This window comes from Oncorhynchus nerka, linkage group LG8 (assembly GCF_034236695.1).
Source record: "Oncorhynchus nerka isolate Pitt River linkage group LG8, Oner_Uvic_2.0, whole genome shotgun sequence".
Lineage (NCBI taxonomy): Eukaryota > Metazoa > Chordata > Actinopteri > Salmoniformes > Salmonidae > Oncorhynchus > Oncorhynchus nerka.
Window position 1 is genome coordinate 66,616,319 of NC_088403.1, and position 19,550 is coordinate 66,635,868.

At 47.0% G+C, this 19,550-nt stretch overlaps 1 protein-coding gene across 1 annotated transcript; it reads right to left on the bottom strand.

The window, feature by feature from the left end:
• Positions 1-4,906: 4,906 nt before the first annotated feature.
• LOC135572789 (transcriptional-regulating factor 1-like) lies at positions 4,907-17,806 on the bottom strand. Its single transcript, XM_065021210.1, has 8 exons — positions 17,658-17,806; positions 17,198-17,540; positions 16,947-17,104; positions 15,345-15,448; positions 15,077-15,137; positions 6,933-7,239; positions 5,679-5,761; positions 4,907-5,557 (listed from the first exon to the last, which is right to left on the bottom strand). The coding sequence occupies exons 1-6, from the start codon at positions 17,803-17,805 to the stop codon at positions 7,079-7,081; spliced, it is 975 nt and encodes a 324-aa protein (XP_064877282.1). The 5' UTR covers position 17,806; the 3' UTR covers positions 4,907-5,557; positions 5,679-5,761; positions 6,933-7,078.
• Between the last annotated feature and the right edge of the window lie 1,744 nt (positions 17,807-19,550).

A 19,550-nucleotide genomic window follows, 5' to 3' on the forward strand; every position in this document is an offset into this window, starting at 1 on the left:
CCCTCTCTCCCTCTCTCTGTCTCCCTCTCTCCCTCTCTCTGTCTCCCTCTCTCCCTCTCTCTGTCTCCCTCTCTCCTCTCTCTCTCTCCCTCTCTCTGTCTCCATCTCTCCTCTCTCTCTCTCTCTGTCTCCCCTCTCTGTCTCCCTCTCTCCCTCTCTCTCTCCCTCTCTCTGTCTCCATCTCTCCCCTCTCTCTGTCTCCCTCTCTCCCTCTCTCTGTCTCCCTCTCTCCCTCTCTCTGTCTCCCTCTCTCTGTCTCCATCTCTCCCTCTCTCTGTCTCCCTCTCTCTGTCTCCATCTCTCCCTCTCTCTGTCTCCCTCTCTCCCCTCTCTCTGTCTCCATCTCTCCCTCTCTCTGTCTCCCTCTCTCCCTCTCTCTGTCTCCTCTCTCCCTCTCTCTCTCTCCCTCTCTCTGTCTCCATCTCTCCCTCTCTCTGTCTCCCTCTCTCCCTCTCTGTCTCCCTCTCTCCCTCTCTCTCTCCCTCTCTCTGTCTCCCTCTCTCTGTCTCCATCTCTCCCCTCTCTCTGTCTCCCTCTCTCCCTCTCTCTGTCTCCCTCTCTCCCTCTCTCTGTCTCCCTCTCTCTGTCTCCATCTCTCCCTCTCTCTGTCTCCCTCTCTCTGTCTCCATCTCTCCCTCTCTCTGTCTCCATCTCTCCCTCTCTCTGTCTCTCTCTCCCTCTCTCTGTCTCTCCCTCTCTCTCTCCATCTCTCCCTCTCTCTGTCTCCATCTCTCCCTCTCTCTGTCTCTCTCTCCATCTCTCCCTCTCTCTGTCTCCATCTCTCCCTCTCTCTGTCTCTCTGTCTCCCTCTCTCTGTCTCCATCTCTCCCTCTCTCTGTCTCCATCTCTCCCTCTCTCTGTCTCCTCTCTCCCTCTCTCTGTCTCCCTCTCTCCGTCTCCCTCTCTCCCTCTCTCTGTCTCCATCTCTCCCTCTCTCTGTCTCCCTCTCTCCCTCTCTCTGTCTCCCTCTCTCCCTCTCTCTGTCTCCCTCTCTCCCTCTCTCTGTCTCCTCTCTCCCTCTCTCTCTCCCTCTCTCTGTCTCCATCTCTCCCTCTCTCTGTCTCCCTCTCCCCTCTCTCTGTCTCCCTCTCTCTGTCTCCTCTCTCCCTCTCTCTCTCTCCCTCTCTCTGTCTCCATCTCTCCCTCTCTCTGTCTCCATCTCTCCCTCTCTCTGTCTCCTCTCTCCCTCTCTCTGTCTCCCTCTCTCCCTCTCTCTGTCTCCCTCTCTCTGTCTCCATCTCTCCCTCTCTCTGTCTCCCTCTCTCTGTCTCCATCTCTCCCTCTCTCTGTCTCCCCTCTCTCCCTCTCTCTGTCTCCATCTCTCCTCTCTCTGTCTCCCTCTCTCTGTCTCCATCTCTCCCTCTCTCTGTCTCCATCTCTCCCTCTCTCTGTCTCTCTCTCCCTCTCTCTGTCTCTCTCTCCCTCTCTCTCTCCATCTCTCCCCTCTCTCTGTCTCCATCTCTCCCTCTCTCTGTCTCTCTCTCTCCATCTCTCCCTCTCTCTGTCTCCATCTCTCCCCTCTCTCTGTCTTCATCTCTCTCTGTCTCCATCTCTCCCTCTCCATCTCCCTCAATTCAAAGAGCTGTGTTGGCATTGGGAAACATCTGTTTACATTTCCAAGGCAAGTGAAATAGATCAAGAAAAGTGGAATAAACAAAACAATTAATAGTAAACATTACACTCAAATGTCATATGTCTATATACGGTGTTGTAATGATGTACAAAGAGTAAAAGTACAAATGTAAATGTCAAATAAATATCTGTCTGTCTGTCTGTCTGTGTGTCTGTGTGTCTGTGTGTGTGTGTGTGTGTGTGTGTGTGTAAGGACACATGCATGCATGTGCCTGTGTGTCTGTTTGTGAGAGAGAGGACTGGGTCCAGTTGGATAAAACGTCTTAACTTTTACATAAGTAAACATCTGGCCTTGTCTCTCTCTCCTCCCTTCCATCTCTCAGTTTGACACAGCAACATCTGGCCTGGTCTCTCTCCTCCCTTACATCTCTGTTTGACACAGCAACATCTGGCCTGGTCTCTCTCCTCCCTTACATCTCTGTTTGACACAGCAACATCTGGCCTGGTCTCTCTCTCCTCCCTTACATCTCTGTTTGACACAGCAACATCTGGCCTGGTCTCTCTCCTCCCTTACATATCTGTTTGACACAGCAACATCTGGCCTGGTCTCTCTCTCCTCCCTTACATCTCTGTTTGACACAGCAACATCTGGCCTGGTCTCTCTCCTCCCTTACATCTCTGTTTGACACAGCAACATCTGGCCTGGTCTCTCTCCTCCCTTACATCTCTGTTTGACACAGCAACATCTGGCCTGGTCTCTCTCTCCTCCCTTACATCTCTGTTTGACACAGCAACATCTGGCCTGGTCTCTCTCTCCTCCCTTACATCTCTGTTTGACACAGCAACATCTGGCCTGGTCTCTCTCCTCCCTTACATCTCTGTTTGACACAGCAACATCTGGCCTGGTCTCTCTCTCCTCCCTTACATCTCAGTTTGACACAGCAACATCTGGCCTGGTCTCTCTCTCCTACCTTACATCTCTCAGTTTGACACAGCAACATCTGGCCTGGTCTCTCTCTCCTCCCTTCCATCTCTCAGTTTGACACAGCAACATCTGGCCTGGTCTCTCTCTCCTCCCTTCCATCTCTCAGTTTGACACAGCAACATCTGGCCTTGTCTCTCTCCTCTCTTACATCTGTTTGACACAGCAACATCTGGCCTGGTCTCTCTCTCTCCTCCCTTCCATCTCTCAGTTTGACACAGCAACATCTGGCCTTGTCTCTCTCCTCTCTTACATCTCTGTTTGACACAGCAACATCTGGCCTTGTCTCTATCTCCTCTCTTACATCTCAGTTTGACACAGCAACATCTGGCCTGGTCTCTCTCCTACCTTACATCTCTCTGTTTGACACAGCAACATCTGGCCTTGTCTCTCTCTCCTCCCTTACATCTCTGTTTGACACAGCAACATCTGGCCTGGTCTCTCTCTCCTCCCTTCCATCTCTGTTTGACACAGCAACATCTGGCCTTGTCTCGCTCTCCTACCTTACATCTCAGTTTGACACAGCAACATCTGGCCTTGTCTCTCTCTCCTCCCTTCCATCTCTCAGTTTGACATTTACTAGCCCGTTACCAACAACTTTATTAAGAGAACACTGCTGTGGAGTGCACTCAGACCGTACACAGTACCAGTCAAATGGTTGAACACACCTACTCATTCAAAGGTTTTTATTTATTTCTCTCCATTATAGTGAAGACATGACAACTACGAAACAGCATATATGGATTCATGTAGTAACCAAAAAAAGTGTTAAATTTAAAAATATATTTTATACTTGAGATTCTTCAAATAGCCACTCTTTGCCTTCATGACAGCTTTACACACTCCTGGCATTCTCTCAACCAGCTTCACCTGGAATGCTTTTCCAACAGTCTTGAAGGAGTTCTCACACATGCTGAGCACTTGTTGGCTGCTTTTCCTTCCGTCTGCGGTCCAACTCATCCCAAGCCATCTCAAGTGGGTTGAGGTCAGGGGATTGTGGAGGCCAGGTCATCTGATGGAGCACTCCATCACTCTCATTCTTGGTCATAAAGCCCTTACACAGCCTGGAGGTGTGTTGGGTCATTGTTCTGTTGAAAAACAATTTATATTCCCACTAACCTCAAACCAAATGGGATGGCGTATCGCTGCAGAATGCTATGGTAGCCATGCTGGTTAAGTTTGCCTTGAATTGTAAATAAATCTGTCACCAGCAAAGCACCCACACACCTCCTCCTCCATGCTTCACGGTGGGAACCACACATCCGGAGATCATCCATTCACCTACTCTGCATCTCACAAAGACACTGCGCTTGGAACCAAAAACATTTGGACTCATCAGACCAAAGGGCAGATTTCCACTGGTCTAATGTCCATTGCTCGTGTTTCTTGGCCCAAACAAGTCTCTTCTTATTGGTGTCCTTTAGTAGTGGTTTCTTTGCAGCAATTTGACCATGAAGACATGATTCACACAGTCTCCTCTGAACAGTTGATGTTGAGATGTGTCTGTTGCTTGAACTCTGTGAAGCACTTATTTGGGCTGCAATCTGAGGCTGGTAACGCTAATGAACTTATCCTCTGCAGCAGAGGTAACTCTGGGTCTTCCTGTCCAATCTGAGGCTGGTAACTCTAATGAACTTATCCTCTGCAGCAGAGGTGACTCTGGGTCTTCCTTCCCTGTGGCGGTCCTCATGAGAAACAGTTTCATCATAGCGCTTGACTGTTTTTGCGACAGCACTTGAAGAAACTTTCTAAGAACTTTAAATTCTCCGGATTGACTGACCTTCATGTCTTACAGTGTTGGACAGTCGTTTCTCTTTGCTTATTTGAGCTGTTCTTGCCATAATATGGACTTGGTCTTGTACCAAGTAGGGCTATCTTCTGTATACCACCCCTACCTTGTCACACTACAACTGATTGGCTCAAACACATTAAGAAGGAAAGAAATTCCGCACATTTTACTTTTGACAAATCACACCTGTTCTTTGAAATGCATTCCAGGTGACTACCTCATGAAGCTGGTTGAGAGAATGACAAGTGTGTGCAAAGCTGTCATCAAGGCAACGTTTTTTTTGGTTAGTACATGATTCCATGTGTGTTATTTCATAGTTGTGATGTCTTCACTATTATTCTACAATGTAGAAAATAGTTTTAAAAAATAAACAGAAACCCTTGAAGGAGTCGGTGTGTCCAAACTATCGACTGGTACTGTATGTCTATATGTTCCCATTTAGGTACAGGATGGAGAACGGGTTGGTTGGTTGGTTGGTTGGTTGGTTGGTTGATTGGTTGGCTAGATGGATGTCTGTTTTTGTCTGTTTCTGAGCGGGAAAGTAAAAGGTGGATCAAGAGAGATACAAAAATCAATTTTAATAAAAATTTAAATTCAAAACATTTAAATAGGTATTAAACAATTTACAGATTTCTCACTATATTTATATATTTTAAATGCTTTTCATGGTGCAAAATGTGAATGTAGTCCTATACATGTCAGTTCTATTCATTCTGATTCTAGAACTCTACTGCCAGAGGACTTGACCTTTCACCCCTCCCACCGTGACCCCCAGGGCTCCTTTCACTTCTGGGTCATAGTAGAACCCTGCAGCAGGATTAGAGTTCAACTGAAACAAGTCCCACGATTGCTGGACAGAGAGGAGGGGGGCGTGTCCTCTCTGATTAGGGGTGGAGTCGATGACACTGACACTGTTGCTATTGGTTATGGTATTGGTGTTCGGAATGTTTGGATCACTGATGTTGTTGTTGGTGTTGTTGTTGATGATGATGGTGGTGTGAGCGCCACCGGTGTGGTGGTTGCTGTTGTTGTTGTTGATGGGACCTGGGAGGTAGGCCCGACCTGAAGCCTGGAGCTGGGGTAGATTGGTTCCCAGGTTGGGGGTGACGTTCTGGGCTAGGTTGATGACGAGGCCTGGGGGGTGTCTCCAGTCATCCTGCTGCTGCCTATGGATCTTCATATGGGCGTTACGACTCTTTATCTTATAGAACATCCTAGAGGGAGGGCAAGAAAGAGATGAAGATTATCTTTAAATTACAATATCTTCCCCAAGATCGATATTAAAACTTAGGCAGGGTGTATAGATAGTTCAATCATCGGGTTGGGCAAACTCACTTTCCACACTGCTTACAGGGGAAGCTGGTAGCCAATGACGGGGCTGGTACCACCTGTTCCATCGGTTTAGGGAGGGACACCACCTGTAAAAGGACATCTGAGTACCATAGAATCTCTATTTTCTCTCCAGAAGGAGACATTCTGACCGTGAGCCTCAATAGAACACGACTCAGCAAATCAGGAGATGATCTAGTGAATTAGACCACGACTCAGCAAATCAGAGATGACTAAAGATTTGTCAGCTGTTCCTAATTATTTCAACACAGACCAAAAGGCATCACAGGTAAGTGTTAACAGCAGAGAGAAAGAGATGGATGAACAGAAGGACAAATAGAACAAGACAGAGAGGAGGGCATGAGAGAGAAAGGGAAAGAGGAGGGCATGAGAGAGAAAGGGAAAGAGGAGGGCATGAGAGAGAAAGAGAGAGAGGAGGGCATGAGAGAGAAAGGGAGAGAGGACATGAGAGAGAAAGGGAAAGGAGGACATGAGAGAGAAAGGGAAAGAGGAGGACATGAGGGAGGGAGGGAGGGAGGGAGGGAGGGAGGGAGGGAGGGAGGGAGGGAGGGAGGGAGGGAGGGAGGGAGGGAGGGAGGGAGGGGAGGGAGGGAGGGAGGAGGGAGGGAGGGAGGGAGGGAGAGAAAGGAGGGCATGAGAGGGAAAGGGAGAGAGGAGGGCATGAGGGAGGGAGGGAGGGAGGAGGGCATGAGGGAGGGAGGGAGGAGGGCATGAGGGAGGGAGGGAGGGAGGGAGGAGAACATGAGGGAGAAAGGGAGAGAGGAGGGCATGAGAGAGAAAGGGAGATAGGGAGGGCATGAGAAAGGGAGAGAGGAGGACATGAGGGAGAAAGGGAAAGAGGAGGACATGAGGGAGGGAGGAGGGAGGGAGGGAGGGAGGGAGGGAGGGAGGGAGGGAGGGAGGAGGAGGGAACATGAGAGAGAAAGGGAAAGAGGAGGGCATGAGGAGGGAAAGGGAGAGAGGAGGGCATGAGAGGGAAAGGGAGAGAGGAGGGCATGAGAGAGAAAGGGAGAGAGAGGAGGGCATGAGAGAGAAAGGGAGAGAGGAGGACATGAGAGAGAAAGGGAGAGGAGGGCATGAGAGAGAAAGGGGAGAGAGGAGGACATGAGGGAGAAAGGGGGAGAGGAGGGCATGAGGGAGGGAGGGAGGGAGGAGGAGGGAGGGAGGGAGGGAGGGAGGAGGGAGGGAGGGAGGGAGGAGGGAGGGAGGAGGAGTCTCATAACAGGCTCTCTTCCTTACACTCGTCTGTTCCTCCGTCCCTCGTTCCTGCTCCCTCTGTTTTCTCTGTTTGTCAGGAAGTTTCCTGGAGAGATAGTAGAACTCCACACACTGAGACACACTTAGTCTGCACCTGCAACACACACACACAGGGGTGAGTAGGTTGGTTAACATAAATTCCTTGGTACATACAGCAGATGAGGAATCAGTACGGAATGATATGAAAGTTGAACGTAAACCATTTGTTGGATGAGAGAGAAGTCTTTGCCGTGGGTCGTCAACGCTTTACTGAACAGAGACTTCTCAGTCTGCTGCCACACATCACTACCTATAGTAGAGAGAGAGAGATGGAAACGGGAGAGAGAGAGAGAGACAGAGAGAGAGAGAGACAGAGAGAAAGAAGGAGAGAGAGAGAAAGAGAGAGAAGGGGAGAGAGAGAGAGAGAGAGAGATACAGAGAGAGAGAGATGCAGAGAGAGAGAGAGATAAAGAGAGAGAGAGAGATAAAGAGAGAGAGAGAGAGAGAGAGAGAGAGAGAGAGAGAGAGAGAGAGAGAGAGAGAGAGAGAGAGAGAGAGAGAGAGAGAGAGAGAGAGAGAGAGACAGAGAGAGAGACAGAGAGAGAGAGAGAGAGACAGAGACAGAGAGAGAGAGGGGAGAGAGAGAGAGACAGAGAGAGACAGAGAGAGAGAGGGGGAGAGAGAGAGAGAGACAGAGAGAGAGAGAGAGAGAGAGACAGAGAGAGAGAGAGACAGAGGGAGAGAGAGAGAGAGACAGAGGGGGAGAGAGAGAGAGACAGAGGGGGAGAGAGACAGAGAGAGAGAGACTTTTGAAAAGAACAAAGGTTTCTCTCTAATAACAGTATTAATAGCAGGGTGGTTTGTGTGGTTGTTGTGGGTTGGGGTTAGGTCGCGTGGAACCTGCTCTGACTGACTGACTGACTGACTGACTGACTGACTGACTGACTGACACACACACACACACACACTGCACCTTGCAGTCTACGAATAGCCTAATACACCCTGTACAAAACAGCACTCCTAGTCTAAGTAGAGAATAGATAGAAGAAGTTTACAGGGAATAGCAGGTTTGTTCTGTTACTGAGACGAAGATGAACTGACAACGGTGTGTTCTGTTACTGAGACGAAGATGAACGGACAACGGTTTGTTCTGTTACTGAGACGAAGATGAACTGACAACGGTGTGTTCTGTTACTGAGACGAAGATGAACTGACAACGGTGTGTTCTGTTACTGAGACGAAGATGAACGGGCAATGGTGTGTTCTGTTACTGAGACGAAGATGAACGGGCAACGGTGTGTTCTGTTACTGAGACGAAGATGAACTGACAACGGTGTGTTCTGTTACTGAGACGAAGATGAACGGGCAACGGTGTGTTCTGTTACTGAGACGAAGATGAACTGACAACGGTGTGTTCTGTTACTGAGACGAAGATGAACGGGCAACGGTGTGTTCTGTTACTGAGACTAAGATGAGCGGGCAACGGTGTGTTCTGTTACTGAGACGAAGATGAACTGACAACGGTGTGTTCTGTTACTGAGACGAAGATGAACGGTCAACGGTGTGTTCTGTTACTGAGACGAAGATGAACTGACAACGGTGTGTTCTGTTACTGAGACGAAGATGAACGGGCAACGGTGTGTTCTGTTACTGAGACGAAGATGAACTGACAACGGTGTGTTCTGTTACTGAGACGATGAACGGTCAACGGTGTGTTCTGTTACTGAGACGAAGATGAACTGACAACGGTGTGTTCTGTTACTGAGACGAAGATGAACGGTTTGTTCTGTTACTGAGACGAAGATGAACGGTGTGTTCTGTTACTGAGACGAAGATGAACGGTGTGTTCTGTTACTGAGACGAAGATGAACTGACAACGGTGTGTTCTGTTACTGAGACGAAGATGAACGGGCAACGGTGTGTTCTGTTACTGAGACGAAGATGAACGGTTTGTTCTGTTACTGAGACGAAGATGAACGGTGTGTTCTGTTACTGAGACGAAGATGAACGGTGTGTTCTGTTACTGAGACGAAGATGAACTGACAACGGTGTGTTCTGTTACTGAGACGAAGATGAACTGACGAAGAACGGTTTGTTCTGTTACTGAGACGAAGATGAGCGGTGTGTTCTGTTACTGAGGCGAGATGAGCGGTTTGTTCTGTTACTGAGACGAAGATGAACAGTTTGTTCTGTTACTGAGACGAAGATGAACTGACAACGGTGTGTTCTGTTACTGAGACGAAGATGAACTGACAACGGTGTGTTCTGTTACTGAGACGAAGATGAACTGACAACGGTGTGTTCTGTTACTGAGACGAAGATGAACGGACAAGCGGTGTGTTCTGTTACTGAGACGAAGATGAACTGACAGCGGTGTGTTCTGTTACTGAGACGAAGATGACGGGCAACGGTGTGTTCTGTTACTGAGACTAAGATGAGGGCAGGCAGCGGTGTGTTCTGTTACTGAGACGAAGATGAACTGACAACGGTGTGTTCTGTTACTGAGACGAAGATGACGGTTTGTTCTGTTACTGAGACGAAGATGAACGGTGTGTTCTGTTACTGAGACGAAGATGAACGGTGTGTTCTGTTACTGAGACGAAGATGAACTGACAACGGTGTGTTCTGTTACTGAGACGAAGATGAACGGGCAACGGTGTGTTCTGTTACTGAGACGAAGATGAACGGTTTGTTCTGTTACTGAGACGAAGATGAACGGTGTGTTCTGTTACTGAGACGAAGATGAACGGTGTGTTCTGTTACTGAGACGAAGATGAACTGACAACGGTGTGTTCTGTTACTGAGACGAAGATGAACTGACAACGGTTTGTTCTGTTACTGAGACGAAGATGAACTGACAACGGTGTGTTCTGTTACTGAGACGAAGATGAACGGTGTGTTCTGTTACTGAGACGAAGATGAACGGTTTGTTCTGTTACTGAGACGAAGATGAACAGTTTGTTCTGTTACTGAGACGAAGATGAACTGACAACGGTGTGTTCTGTTACTGAGACGAAGATGAACTGACAACGGTGTGTTCTGTTACTGAGACGAAGATGAACTGACAACGGTGTGTTCTGTTACTGAGACGAAGATGAACGGGCAACGGTGTGTTCTGTTACTGAGACGAAGATGAACTGACAACGGTGTGTTCTGTTACTGAGGCGAAGATGAACGGACGCGGTGTGTTCTGTTACTGAGACTAAGATGAGCGACAACGGTGTGTTCTGTTACTGAAACGAAGATGAACTGACAACGGTGTGTTCTGTTACTGAGACGAAGATGAGCGGTCAGCGGTGTGTTCTGTTACTGAGACGAAGATGAACTGACAACGGTGTGTTCTGTTACTGAGACGAAGATGAACGGGCAACGGTGTGTTCTGTTACTGAGACGAAGATGAACTGACAACGGTGTGTTCTGTTACTGAGGCGAAGATGAGCGGTCAACGGTGTGTTCTGTTACTGAGACGAAGATGAACTGACAGCGGTGTGTTCTGTTACTGAGACGAAGATGAGCGGTGTGTTCTGTTACTGAGACGAAGATGAACTGAAGCGGTGTGTTCTGTTACTGAGACGAAGATGAGCGGGCAGCGGTTTGTTCTGTTACTGAGGCGAAGATGAACTGACAACGGTGCGTTCTGTTACTGAGACGAAGATGAGCGGCAACGGTGTGTTCTGTTACTGAGGCGAAGATGAAGCGGTTTGTTCTGTTACTGAGGCGAAGATGAACGGTGTGTTCTGTTACTGAGGCGAAGATGAGCGGTTTGTTCTGTTACTGAGACGAAGATGAACTGACAACGGTGTGTTCTGTTACTGAGACAAAGATGAACGGTGTGTTCTGTTACTGAGGCGAGATGAACTGACGGTTTGTTCTGTTACTGAGGCGAAGATGAACGGTGTGTTCTGTTACTGAGGCGAAGATGAACTGACAACGGTGTGTTCTGTTACTGAGACGAAGATGAACTGACAACGGTGTGTTCTGTTACTGAGGCGAAGATGAACGGGCAACGGTGTGTTCTGTTACTGAGACGAAGATGAACTGACAACGGTGTGTTCTGTTACTGAGACGAAGATGAACGACAGCGGTGTGTTCTGTTACTGAGACGAAGATGAAGCGCAACGGTGTGTTCTGTTACTGAGGCGAAGATGAACTGACAACGGTGTGTTCTGTTACTGAGACGAAGATGAGCGGGCAACGGTGTGTTCTGTTACTGAGACTAAGATGAACGGTTTGTTCTGTTACTGAGACGAAGATGAACGGTTTGTTCTGTTACTGAGACGAAGATGAACTGACAACGGTGTGTTCTGTTACTGAGACGAAGATGAGCGGGCAGCGGTGTGTTCTGTTACTGAGACGAAGATGAACGGGCAGCGGTGTGTTCTGTTACTGAGACGAAGATGAGCGGGCAGCGGTGTGTTCTGTTACTGAGGCGAAGATGAACTGACAGCGGTGTGTTCTGTTACTGAGACGAAGATGAACGGTCAACGGTGTGTTCTGTTACTGAGGCGAAGATGAACTGACAACGGTGTGTTCTGTTACTGAGACGAAGATGAACGGGCAACGGTGTGTTCTGTTACTGAGGCGAAGATGAAGCGGTGTGTTCTGTTACTGAGACGAAGATGAACTGACAACGGTGTGTTCTGTTACTGAGGCGAAGATGAACTGACAACGGTTTGTTCTGTTACTGAGACGAAGATGAACTGACAACGTTGTGTTCTGTTACTGAGACGAAGATGAACGGGCAACGGTGTGTTCTGTTACTGAGACGAAGATGAACTGACAACGGTGTGTTCTGTTACTGAGACGAAGATGAACGTGGGCAACGGTGTGTTCTGTTACTGAGGCGAAGATGAACTGACAACGGTGTGTTCTGTTACTGAGACAAAGATGAACGGGCAACGGTGTGTTCTGTTACTGAGACGAAGATGAACGGGCAACGGTGTGTTCTGTTACTGAGACGAAGATGAACGGGCAACGGTGTGTTCTGTTACTGAGACGAAGATGAACTGACAACGGTGTGTTCTGTTACTGAGACGAAGATGAACGGTCAACGGTGTGTTCTGTTACTGAGACGAAGATGAACTGACAACGGTGTGTTCTGTTACTGAGACGAAGATGAACGGGCAACGGTGTGTTCTGTTACTGAGACGAAGATGAACGGTGTGTTCTGTTACTGAGACGAAGATGAACTGACAACGGTGTGTTCTGTTACTGAGACGAAGATGAACTGACAACGGTTTGTTCTGTTACTGAGACGAAGATGAACTGACAACGGTGTGTTCTGTTACTGAGACGAAGATGAACGGTGTGTTCTGTTACTGAGACGAAGATGAACGGTTTGTTCTGTTACTGAGACGAAGATGAACTGACAACGGTGTGTTCTGTTACTGAGACGAAGATGAACTGACAACGGTGTGTTCTGTTACTGAGACGAAGATGAACTGACAACGGTGTGTTCTGTTACTGAGACGAAGATGAACTGACAACGGTGTGTTCTGTTACTGAGACGAAGATTAACGTTTTTTTCTGTTACTGAGACTAAGATGAACGGTGTGTTCTGTTACTGAGACGAAGATGAACTGACAACGGTGTGTTCTGTTACTGAGACGAAGATGAACGGTTTGTTCTGTTACTGAGACGAAGATGAACGGTTTGTTCTGTTACTGAGACGAAGATGAACTGACAACGGTGTGTTCTGTTACTGAGACGAAGATGAACGGTGTGTTCTGTTACTAAGACGAAGATGAACTGACAACGGTGTGTTCTGTTACTGAGACGAAGATGAACTGACAACGGTGTGTTCTGTTACTGAGACGAAGATGAACGGTGTGTTCTGTTACTGAGACGAAGATGAACGGTTTGTTCTGTTACTGAGACGAAGATGAACGGTTTGTTCTGTTACTGAGACGAAGATGAACTGACAACGGTGTGTTCTGTTACTGAGACGAAGATGAACTGACAACGGTGTGTTCTGTTACTGAGACGAAGATGAACTGACAACGGTGTGTTCTGTTACTGAGACGAAGATGAACTGACAACGGTGTGTTCTGTTACTGAGACGAAGATTAACGTTTTTTTCTGTTACTGAGACTAAGATGAACGGTGTGTTCTGTTACTGAGACGAAGATGAACTGACAACGGTGTGTTCTGTTACTGAGACGAAGATGAACGGTTTGTTCTGTTACTGAGACGAAGATGAACGGTTTGTTCTGTTACTGAGACGAAGATGAACTGACAACGGTGTGTTCTGTTACTGAGACGAAGATGAACGGTGTGTTCTGTTACTAAGACGAAGATGAACTGACAACGGTGTGTTCTGTTACTGAGACGAAGATGAACTGACAACGGTGTGTTCTGTTACTGAGACGAAGATGAACGGGCAACGGTTTGTTCTGTTACTGAGACGAAGATGAACTGACAACGGTGTGTTCTGTTACTGAGACGAAGATGAACGGGCAACGGTGTGTTCTGTTACTGAGACGAAGATGAACGGTTTGTTCTGTTACTGAGACGAAGATGAACTGACAACGGTGTGTTCTGTTACTGAGGCGAAGATGAACTGACAACGGTTTGTTCTGTTACTGAGACGAAGATGAACGGGCAACGGTGTGTTCTGTTACTGAGGCGAAGATGAACTGACAACGGTGTGTTCTGTTACTGAGACGAAGATGAACTGACAACGGTGTGTTCTGTTACTGAGACGAAGATGAACTGACAACGGTTTGTTCTGTTACTGAGACGAAGATGAACTGACAACGGTGTGTTCTGTTACTGAGACGAAGATGAACGTTCTGTTCTGTTACTGAGACGAAGATTAACGGTTTGTTCTGTTACTGAGACGAAGATGAACGGTTTGTTCTGTTACTGAGGCGAAGATGAACTGACAACGGTGTGTTCTGTTACTGAGACGAAGATGAACGGTGTGTTCTGTTACTGAGACGAAGATGAACGGTGTGTTCTGTTACTGAGACGAAGATGAACTGACAACGGTGTGTTCTGTTACTGAGACGAAGATGAGCGGTGTGTTCTGTTACTGAGACAAAGAAGAACTGACAACGGTTTGTTCTGTTACTGAGACGAAGATGATCTATACTGCAGTACAGTACTGTATAGTGGGTCTAGAACACAGTACAGTACTATATAGTAGGTCTATACTACAGTAATGTATAGTGGGCCAAGACTACAGTACTGTACAGTATAGTGGGTCTATACTACAGCACAATATAGTGGGTCTATACTACAGTACTATACAGTTGGTCTAGACTACAGTACATTGTAGTTGGTCTATACTGCATACAGTACTGTATAGTGGGTCTAGAATACAGTACAGTACTGTATAGTGGGTCTAGAATACAGTACAGTACTGTATAGTGGGTCTAGAATACAGTACAGTACTGTATAGTGGGTCTAAAATACAGTACAGTACTGTATAGTGTGTCTAGAATACAGTACTATACCGTTGGTCTAGACTACAGTACAATATAGTGAGACTAGACTACAGTACTATATAGTGGATCTAGACTACAGTACATTATAGTGGGTCTATACTACAGTACTATATAGTGGGTCTATACTACAGTACAGTATAGTGGATCTATACTACAGTACTATATAGTGGATCTATACTACAGTACTATATAGTGGGTCTATACTACAAAACAGTATAGTGGGTCTATACTACAGTGCTATATAGTGGGTCTATACTACAATACAGTATAGTGGGTCTATACTACAGTGCTATATAGTGGGTCTATACTACAATACAGTATAGTGGATCTATACTACAGTACTATATAGTGGGTCTATACTACAATACAGTATAGTGGATCTATACTACAGTGCTATATAGTGGGTCTATACTACAATACAGTATAGTGGATCTATACTACAGTGCTATATAGTGGGTCTATACTACAGTACAGTATAGTGGGTCTATACTACAGTACTGAAAGCATGGAGGTCATGAAACAGGTGACTTCTGTGACTCCCTGTCTAGAGTCATTTACCAACTCAAAGGTGAACTGACAGACAGTAAGCTTACACACATTATATTTGACTTAGCATCGGAGGAATCCTCAGAGAAGGCATGGGATATGTTTATGAAACGTTAAAGGTTAAAGGTTAGGGATGAAGGGGTCAAGGGTTACCAGCGTAATGGTAGTCTACTGCTGTTGATGGGTTCGAGAAGAACAATCTCTCCAACGTGGCCTGGGAGAGAGGGATGACAGAGAAAGAAAGAAAGAAAGAAAGATGAAGTACAGTAAAATTGAAATGAGGAACTGAGGAAATGGGTGATCTTTGAACCGAAATAAACTAAATGATAGATAAATTAAAGAAAGAATGAGTGAGTGAGTGAATAAATAAATGAATGAATGATTGAATTCATTAATTAATTAATGGTCCCTCCCTCCTCACCAGTGCATCTCCATGACAGAGGTAGAGACAGTGTAGAGCCAGTTCTGTGTTGCTGCCCCCTCCTGGTAGACAGCTAGAATTACACAACGACAACACCGCCTCCACTGAGAATGGGGAGCGGAAGAATCAGAGAAGTGTGAATGAAAGATACCACATTAGGGTTTTAATCTCGGATCAGCCTGAGACTCATACAGTATAAAACATAGACCCATCAAACTCAACTCTGGACCAGGAAGCCAGTTCCACTGGTTTTGTAATTGTTCCCTTTCTAATCAGGGACTGATTTTGACCTGGGACACCAGGTGGGCGATTCCCCTCTAATCAGGGACTGATTCAGATCTGGGACACCAGGTGGGTGATTCCCCTCTAATCAGGGCCTGATTTAGACCTGGGACACCATGTAGGTGCAATTCATTATCAGGTAGAAGATAAAACCAGCAGGCTTTGGACCTCGTAGAGTTGAATACCCCTGACATAGACCATGGACCTCGTAGAGTTGAATACCCCTGACATAGACCATGGACCTCGTAGAGTTGAATACCCCTGATATAGACCATTGACCTCGTAGAGTTGAATACCCCTGACATAGACCATGGACCTCGTAGAGTTGAATACCCCTGACATAGACCATGGACCTCGTAGAGTTGAATACCCCTGACATAGACCATGGACCTCGTAGAGGTGAATACCCCTGACATAGACCATGGACCTCGTAGAGGTGAATACCACTGACATAGACGATATTGATGTCACTTATCCAAGACTTTCAGGTACATGTTAAGTAGAGTTGAATGTTAAGTACCTTTGAATGTTAAGGAAGTAGAGTTGAATGTTAAGTAGCGTTGAATGTTAAGGAAGTGGGTTTGAATGTTATGAAAGTAGGACTGAATGCTAAGGAAGTAGGTTTGAATGTTATGGAAGTAGAGATGAATGTTATGGAATTAGGTTTGAATGCTAAGGAAGTATGATTGAATGTTAAGGAAGTAGAGTTGAATATTAAGGAAGTAGGGTTTGAATGTTAAGGAAGTAGGGTTTGAATGTTAAGGAAGTGGGGTTTGAATGTTAAGGAAGTAGGGTTTGAATGTTAAGGAAGTAGGTTTGAATGTTAAGGAAGTAGGGTTTGAATGTTAAGGAAGTAGGGTTTGAATGTTAAGGATGTTAAGGAAGTAGGGTTTGAATGTTAAGGAAGTAGGGTTTGAATGTTAAGGAAGTAGAGTTGAATGTTAAGGAAGTAGGGTTTGAATGTTAAGGAAGTAGAGTTGAATGTTAAGGAAGTAGGGTTTGAATGTTAAGGAAGTAGAGTTGAATGTTAAGGAAGTAGGTTTGAATGTTAAGGAAGTAGAGTTGCATATTAAGGAAGTAGAGTTGAATGTTAAGGAAGTAGGGTTTGAATGTTAAGGAAGTAGAGTTGAATATTAAGGAAGTAGGGTTTGAATGTTAAGGAAGTAGGTTTGAATGCTATGGGATTAGATTTGAATGCTAAGGAAGTATGATTGAATGTTAAGGATTAAGGAAGTCGAGTTTAATGTTAAGCATGTAGTTTTGAATCTTAAGGAACTAGTGTTGAATGTTAAGGAAGTAGGGTTGAATGGTTCTTCTTACCTTCTTCCTGAATTACAGAATTCCTCTGAAGCTCCTCCCACGGTTTCCAGAGCAACTTCTCATTGGATGATGATTCTTCTGGCCACGCCCCTGACCCCTCCTCCCTCTCTCGACAACATGGCAGCTCAGCCTGGAACCCTCGACCCACGTTGATACACCTGAGAGAATTAATCAATGAATGAACAAAAGAACAAACGAACGAGCAATAGAAGAACACACTCGAATGCATTACTCTGTCCATCCATACTCACGGAAGTAAAAAATATCCCTTCTCCTCTTTAGTCATCCTTCCCATCCCTCGTTCCCCAGCTGAAGGTGGGATGAGGGAGGAGAGGAGCCCCGTTCCCCTGCGTTGGGGATTCAGCATAGGTCGAGGGATGTAGTGGAGCCCTCTCCCAATCCGCTCCACTCCCCTCTGCCCTCCTCCTCTACGAGACTGGAGCGGACTAAGGAAGGGAATACCTCTAAACACCACTAGGGGTGCTGCTCCATGCTGTGGCAGTCCACTGGGGGGCTGGGATGGAAGAGAGGATAGGTGAAGGGGTGAGGCAGAGACGACGTTTGATTGTACCGGAGTTTGAAAACTATAGTGACCTGTGAGCAGAAGAGAGGGAGGGGGACAGAAGCAACATAATAAATGTGAGGAAGCTAAAGAAGGAGACTGAATAGAACATGTTTGATTTTGGATTACAAGAACACACAGCAACATACCTGTATTCTTCTCATTGTCCTGGTGAACATGTCTCTGAGTGAACACTGCCTCCTGGCAGTAGACATGGCCAGCGCTTGAGGGGTTGCCGTCGACGACACCCACGTCACCTGACTGCTGCAGCCAATGACAAGGTGGGAGCTTCCACATGACGGTGGAGGGTGGGTAGTGTGGAGGCGGCTGGTGAGAGGAGGGTAAAACTGGACTGTTCCACTACAATCCTCCCCTGGGGTCTGGGTTAGTTCAACTGTCCGAGAGAAGGGGTCGTGGTGAGTTTGGGAGTGGGGAGAGGGGAGGGAGGAGGGCTAAGGAGCAGGGGGTAGGGGTGAGGATGAGGAGGGAGAGTGGAAGAGTCTGTGAGTGAATTGTAAGCACTCGCTTTGATCCATCCTGTGCTTCCTCCTCCCGCTTCGAATCCCAAACTCCACTTCCGGAATTCCCATTCGGAATTCTGTTGCCGGCGACGTTGCGTCTGACGAAGAACGCCTCTGAAAAGGAGTCCAGTTTTTGCCGGTACACCCCAACGCCACCACCGCTAGGGCCACTTGCTGCCTGGGAATAGGAGTACAGAGATGCCCAATCCTTGGGGTACCCCCACCCTTCTCACTGCTTTCCCAAGCCACAGAACACTGATCTGTGGGAGAGGACTCACCCAAAACCCAGGCTTGAACTGGGCCTCTGGAGGATCCAGGTTGGACCTTTTATCCCCAAAATCATCACGGTCTCCTCCGAAATCGTCAACCCTTCTCAAACTATCCCTCTTTCCTTTATCGTCAAAGATATCGCTACCATTATAGAGATGATCAAGTCTGTTGTTTTCACCATCATGGCTACCGGTAGTGGTGTCTCTATAACCACTGTTGGCATCTCGCCTCTCTTCACACACATAATCTCTGCTGTAGAACACGTCATCCCTCTTCGACAGACTTCATCCATTCTGTAAAAGACCTTATCCCTAGTGTTAGACCCTCGTCCGTTTTCTCCTCACACCCATAATCTCTACTGTTGCTGTAGAAAACATCATCCCTACTGCTGTTACGGCCTTCATCCGTTCTGTAAAAGACATCATCCTTTATAAGGCCCTCATCTATTCTGTGGTAAATATCAACACCACTACCGCTGGCGCTGCTGTCATCCCCATCACAGCCCTCATCCCCTCTGGCTAGCATAGGCAAGGCTCTGACTTTCAAAATGGCTGCCGAAATCATCCCCTTGACCTACAACATCATCCGCAGCCCCCTATTACTGTAGCTAGCTTTCCGCGCTACAAAACAACCATCTCTACCATCAACATCACTACAGTTATCACCTCTGCTATGTCCATGAATGTCTACATAACCTCCTCTTCCACCCCCCCCACCGCTGTAGCTGTCTCTGCTCCCCCCCCATAATAGGGGCTTGAATCGGGTAGAGGGTCCTGGGTGCTGCCTCTATTCCAATTCCCCCATATTGCTCCAGGGGAATCTGGAGCTCCAGAGGGTGGTGGCAAGATGTCTGGTCCAGACTGGGGCTCCCGATACTGGGGTGGAAGTGGTGGGAGAGGTGGGTGTGATGCTGGAAGCATGGGTCCTGGTAAGGCTGGGGAGTTGGAGGTTGGAGGGGTGTTCTCTCAGCCATGGGGTAGTCTCTGGTCTCTCTGGGTGTGTTCTGTGCTGGGATAGAGGGACCTCTAGTGGTAAATCTGTTGCCCTGCTGTAGAAAATTACCTGGAGAACCTTCGCTATTGAGAAAAAAAGTGTGACTCAAGTCGTTAAAACTTAGTGGCAAACAACTCTCACACACTGAAACTGGCCTTTAGATTATATCTGTTCAATGCACAAGTCTCTCTCTCTCTCCATCTCTCTCTCTCCGTCTCTCTCTCTCTCTAAGTCTCTCTCTCTCTCCGTGTCTCTCTC

Excerpts from the sequence above, each read along its gene's own strand:
- LOC135572789 (XM_065021210.1), bottom strand. The coding sequence starts at position 17,805 with ATGTGGAAGCTCCCACCTTGTCATTGGCTGCAGCAGTCAGGTGACGTG. Across the intron at positions 15,138-15,344 it reads TCTGTCATGGAGATGCACTG|GCCACGTTGGAGAGATTGTT; the intron begins GTGAGGAGGGAG and ends CCTCTCTCCCAG. Across the intron at positions 7,240-15,076 it reads AGTAGACTACCATTACGCTG|GTAGTGATGTGTGGCAGCAG; the intron begins GTAACCCTTGAC and ends TCTCTACTATAG.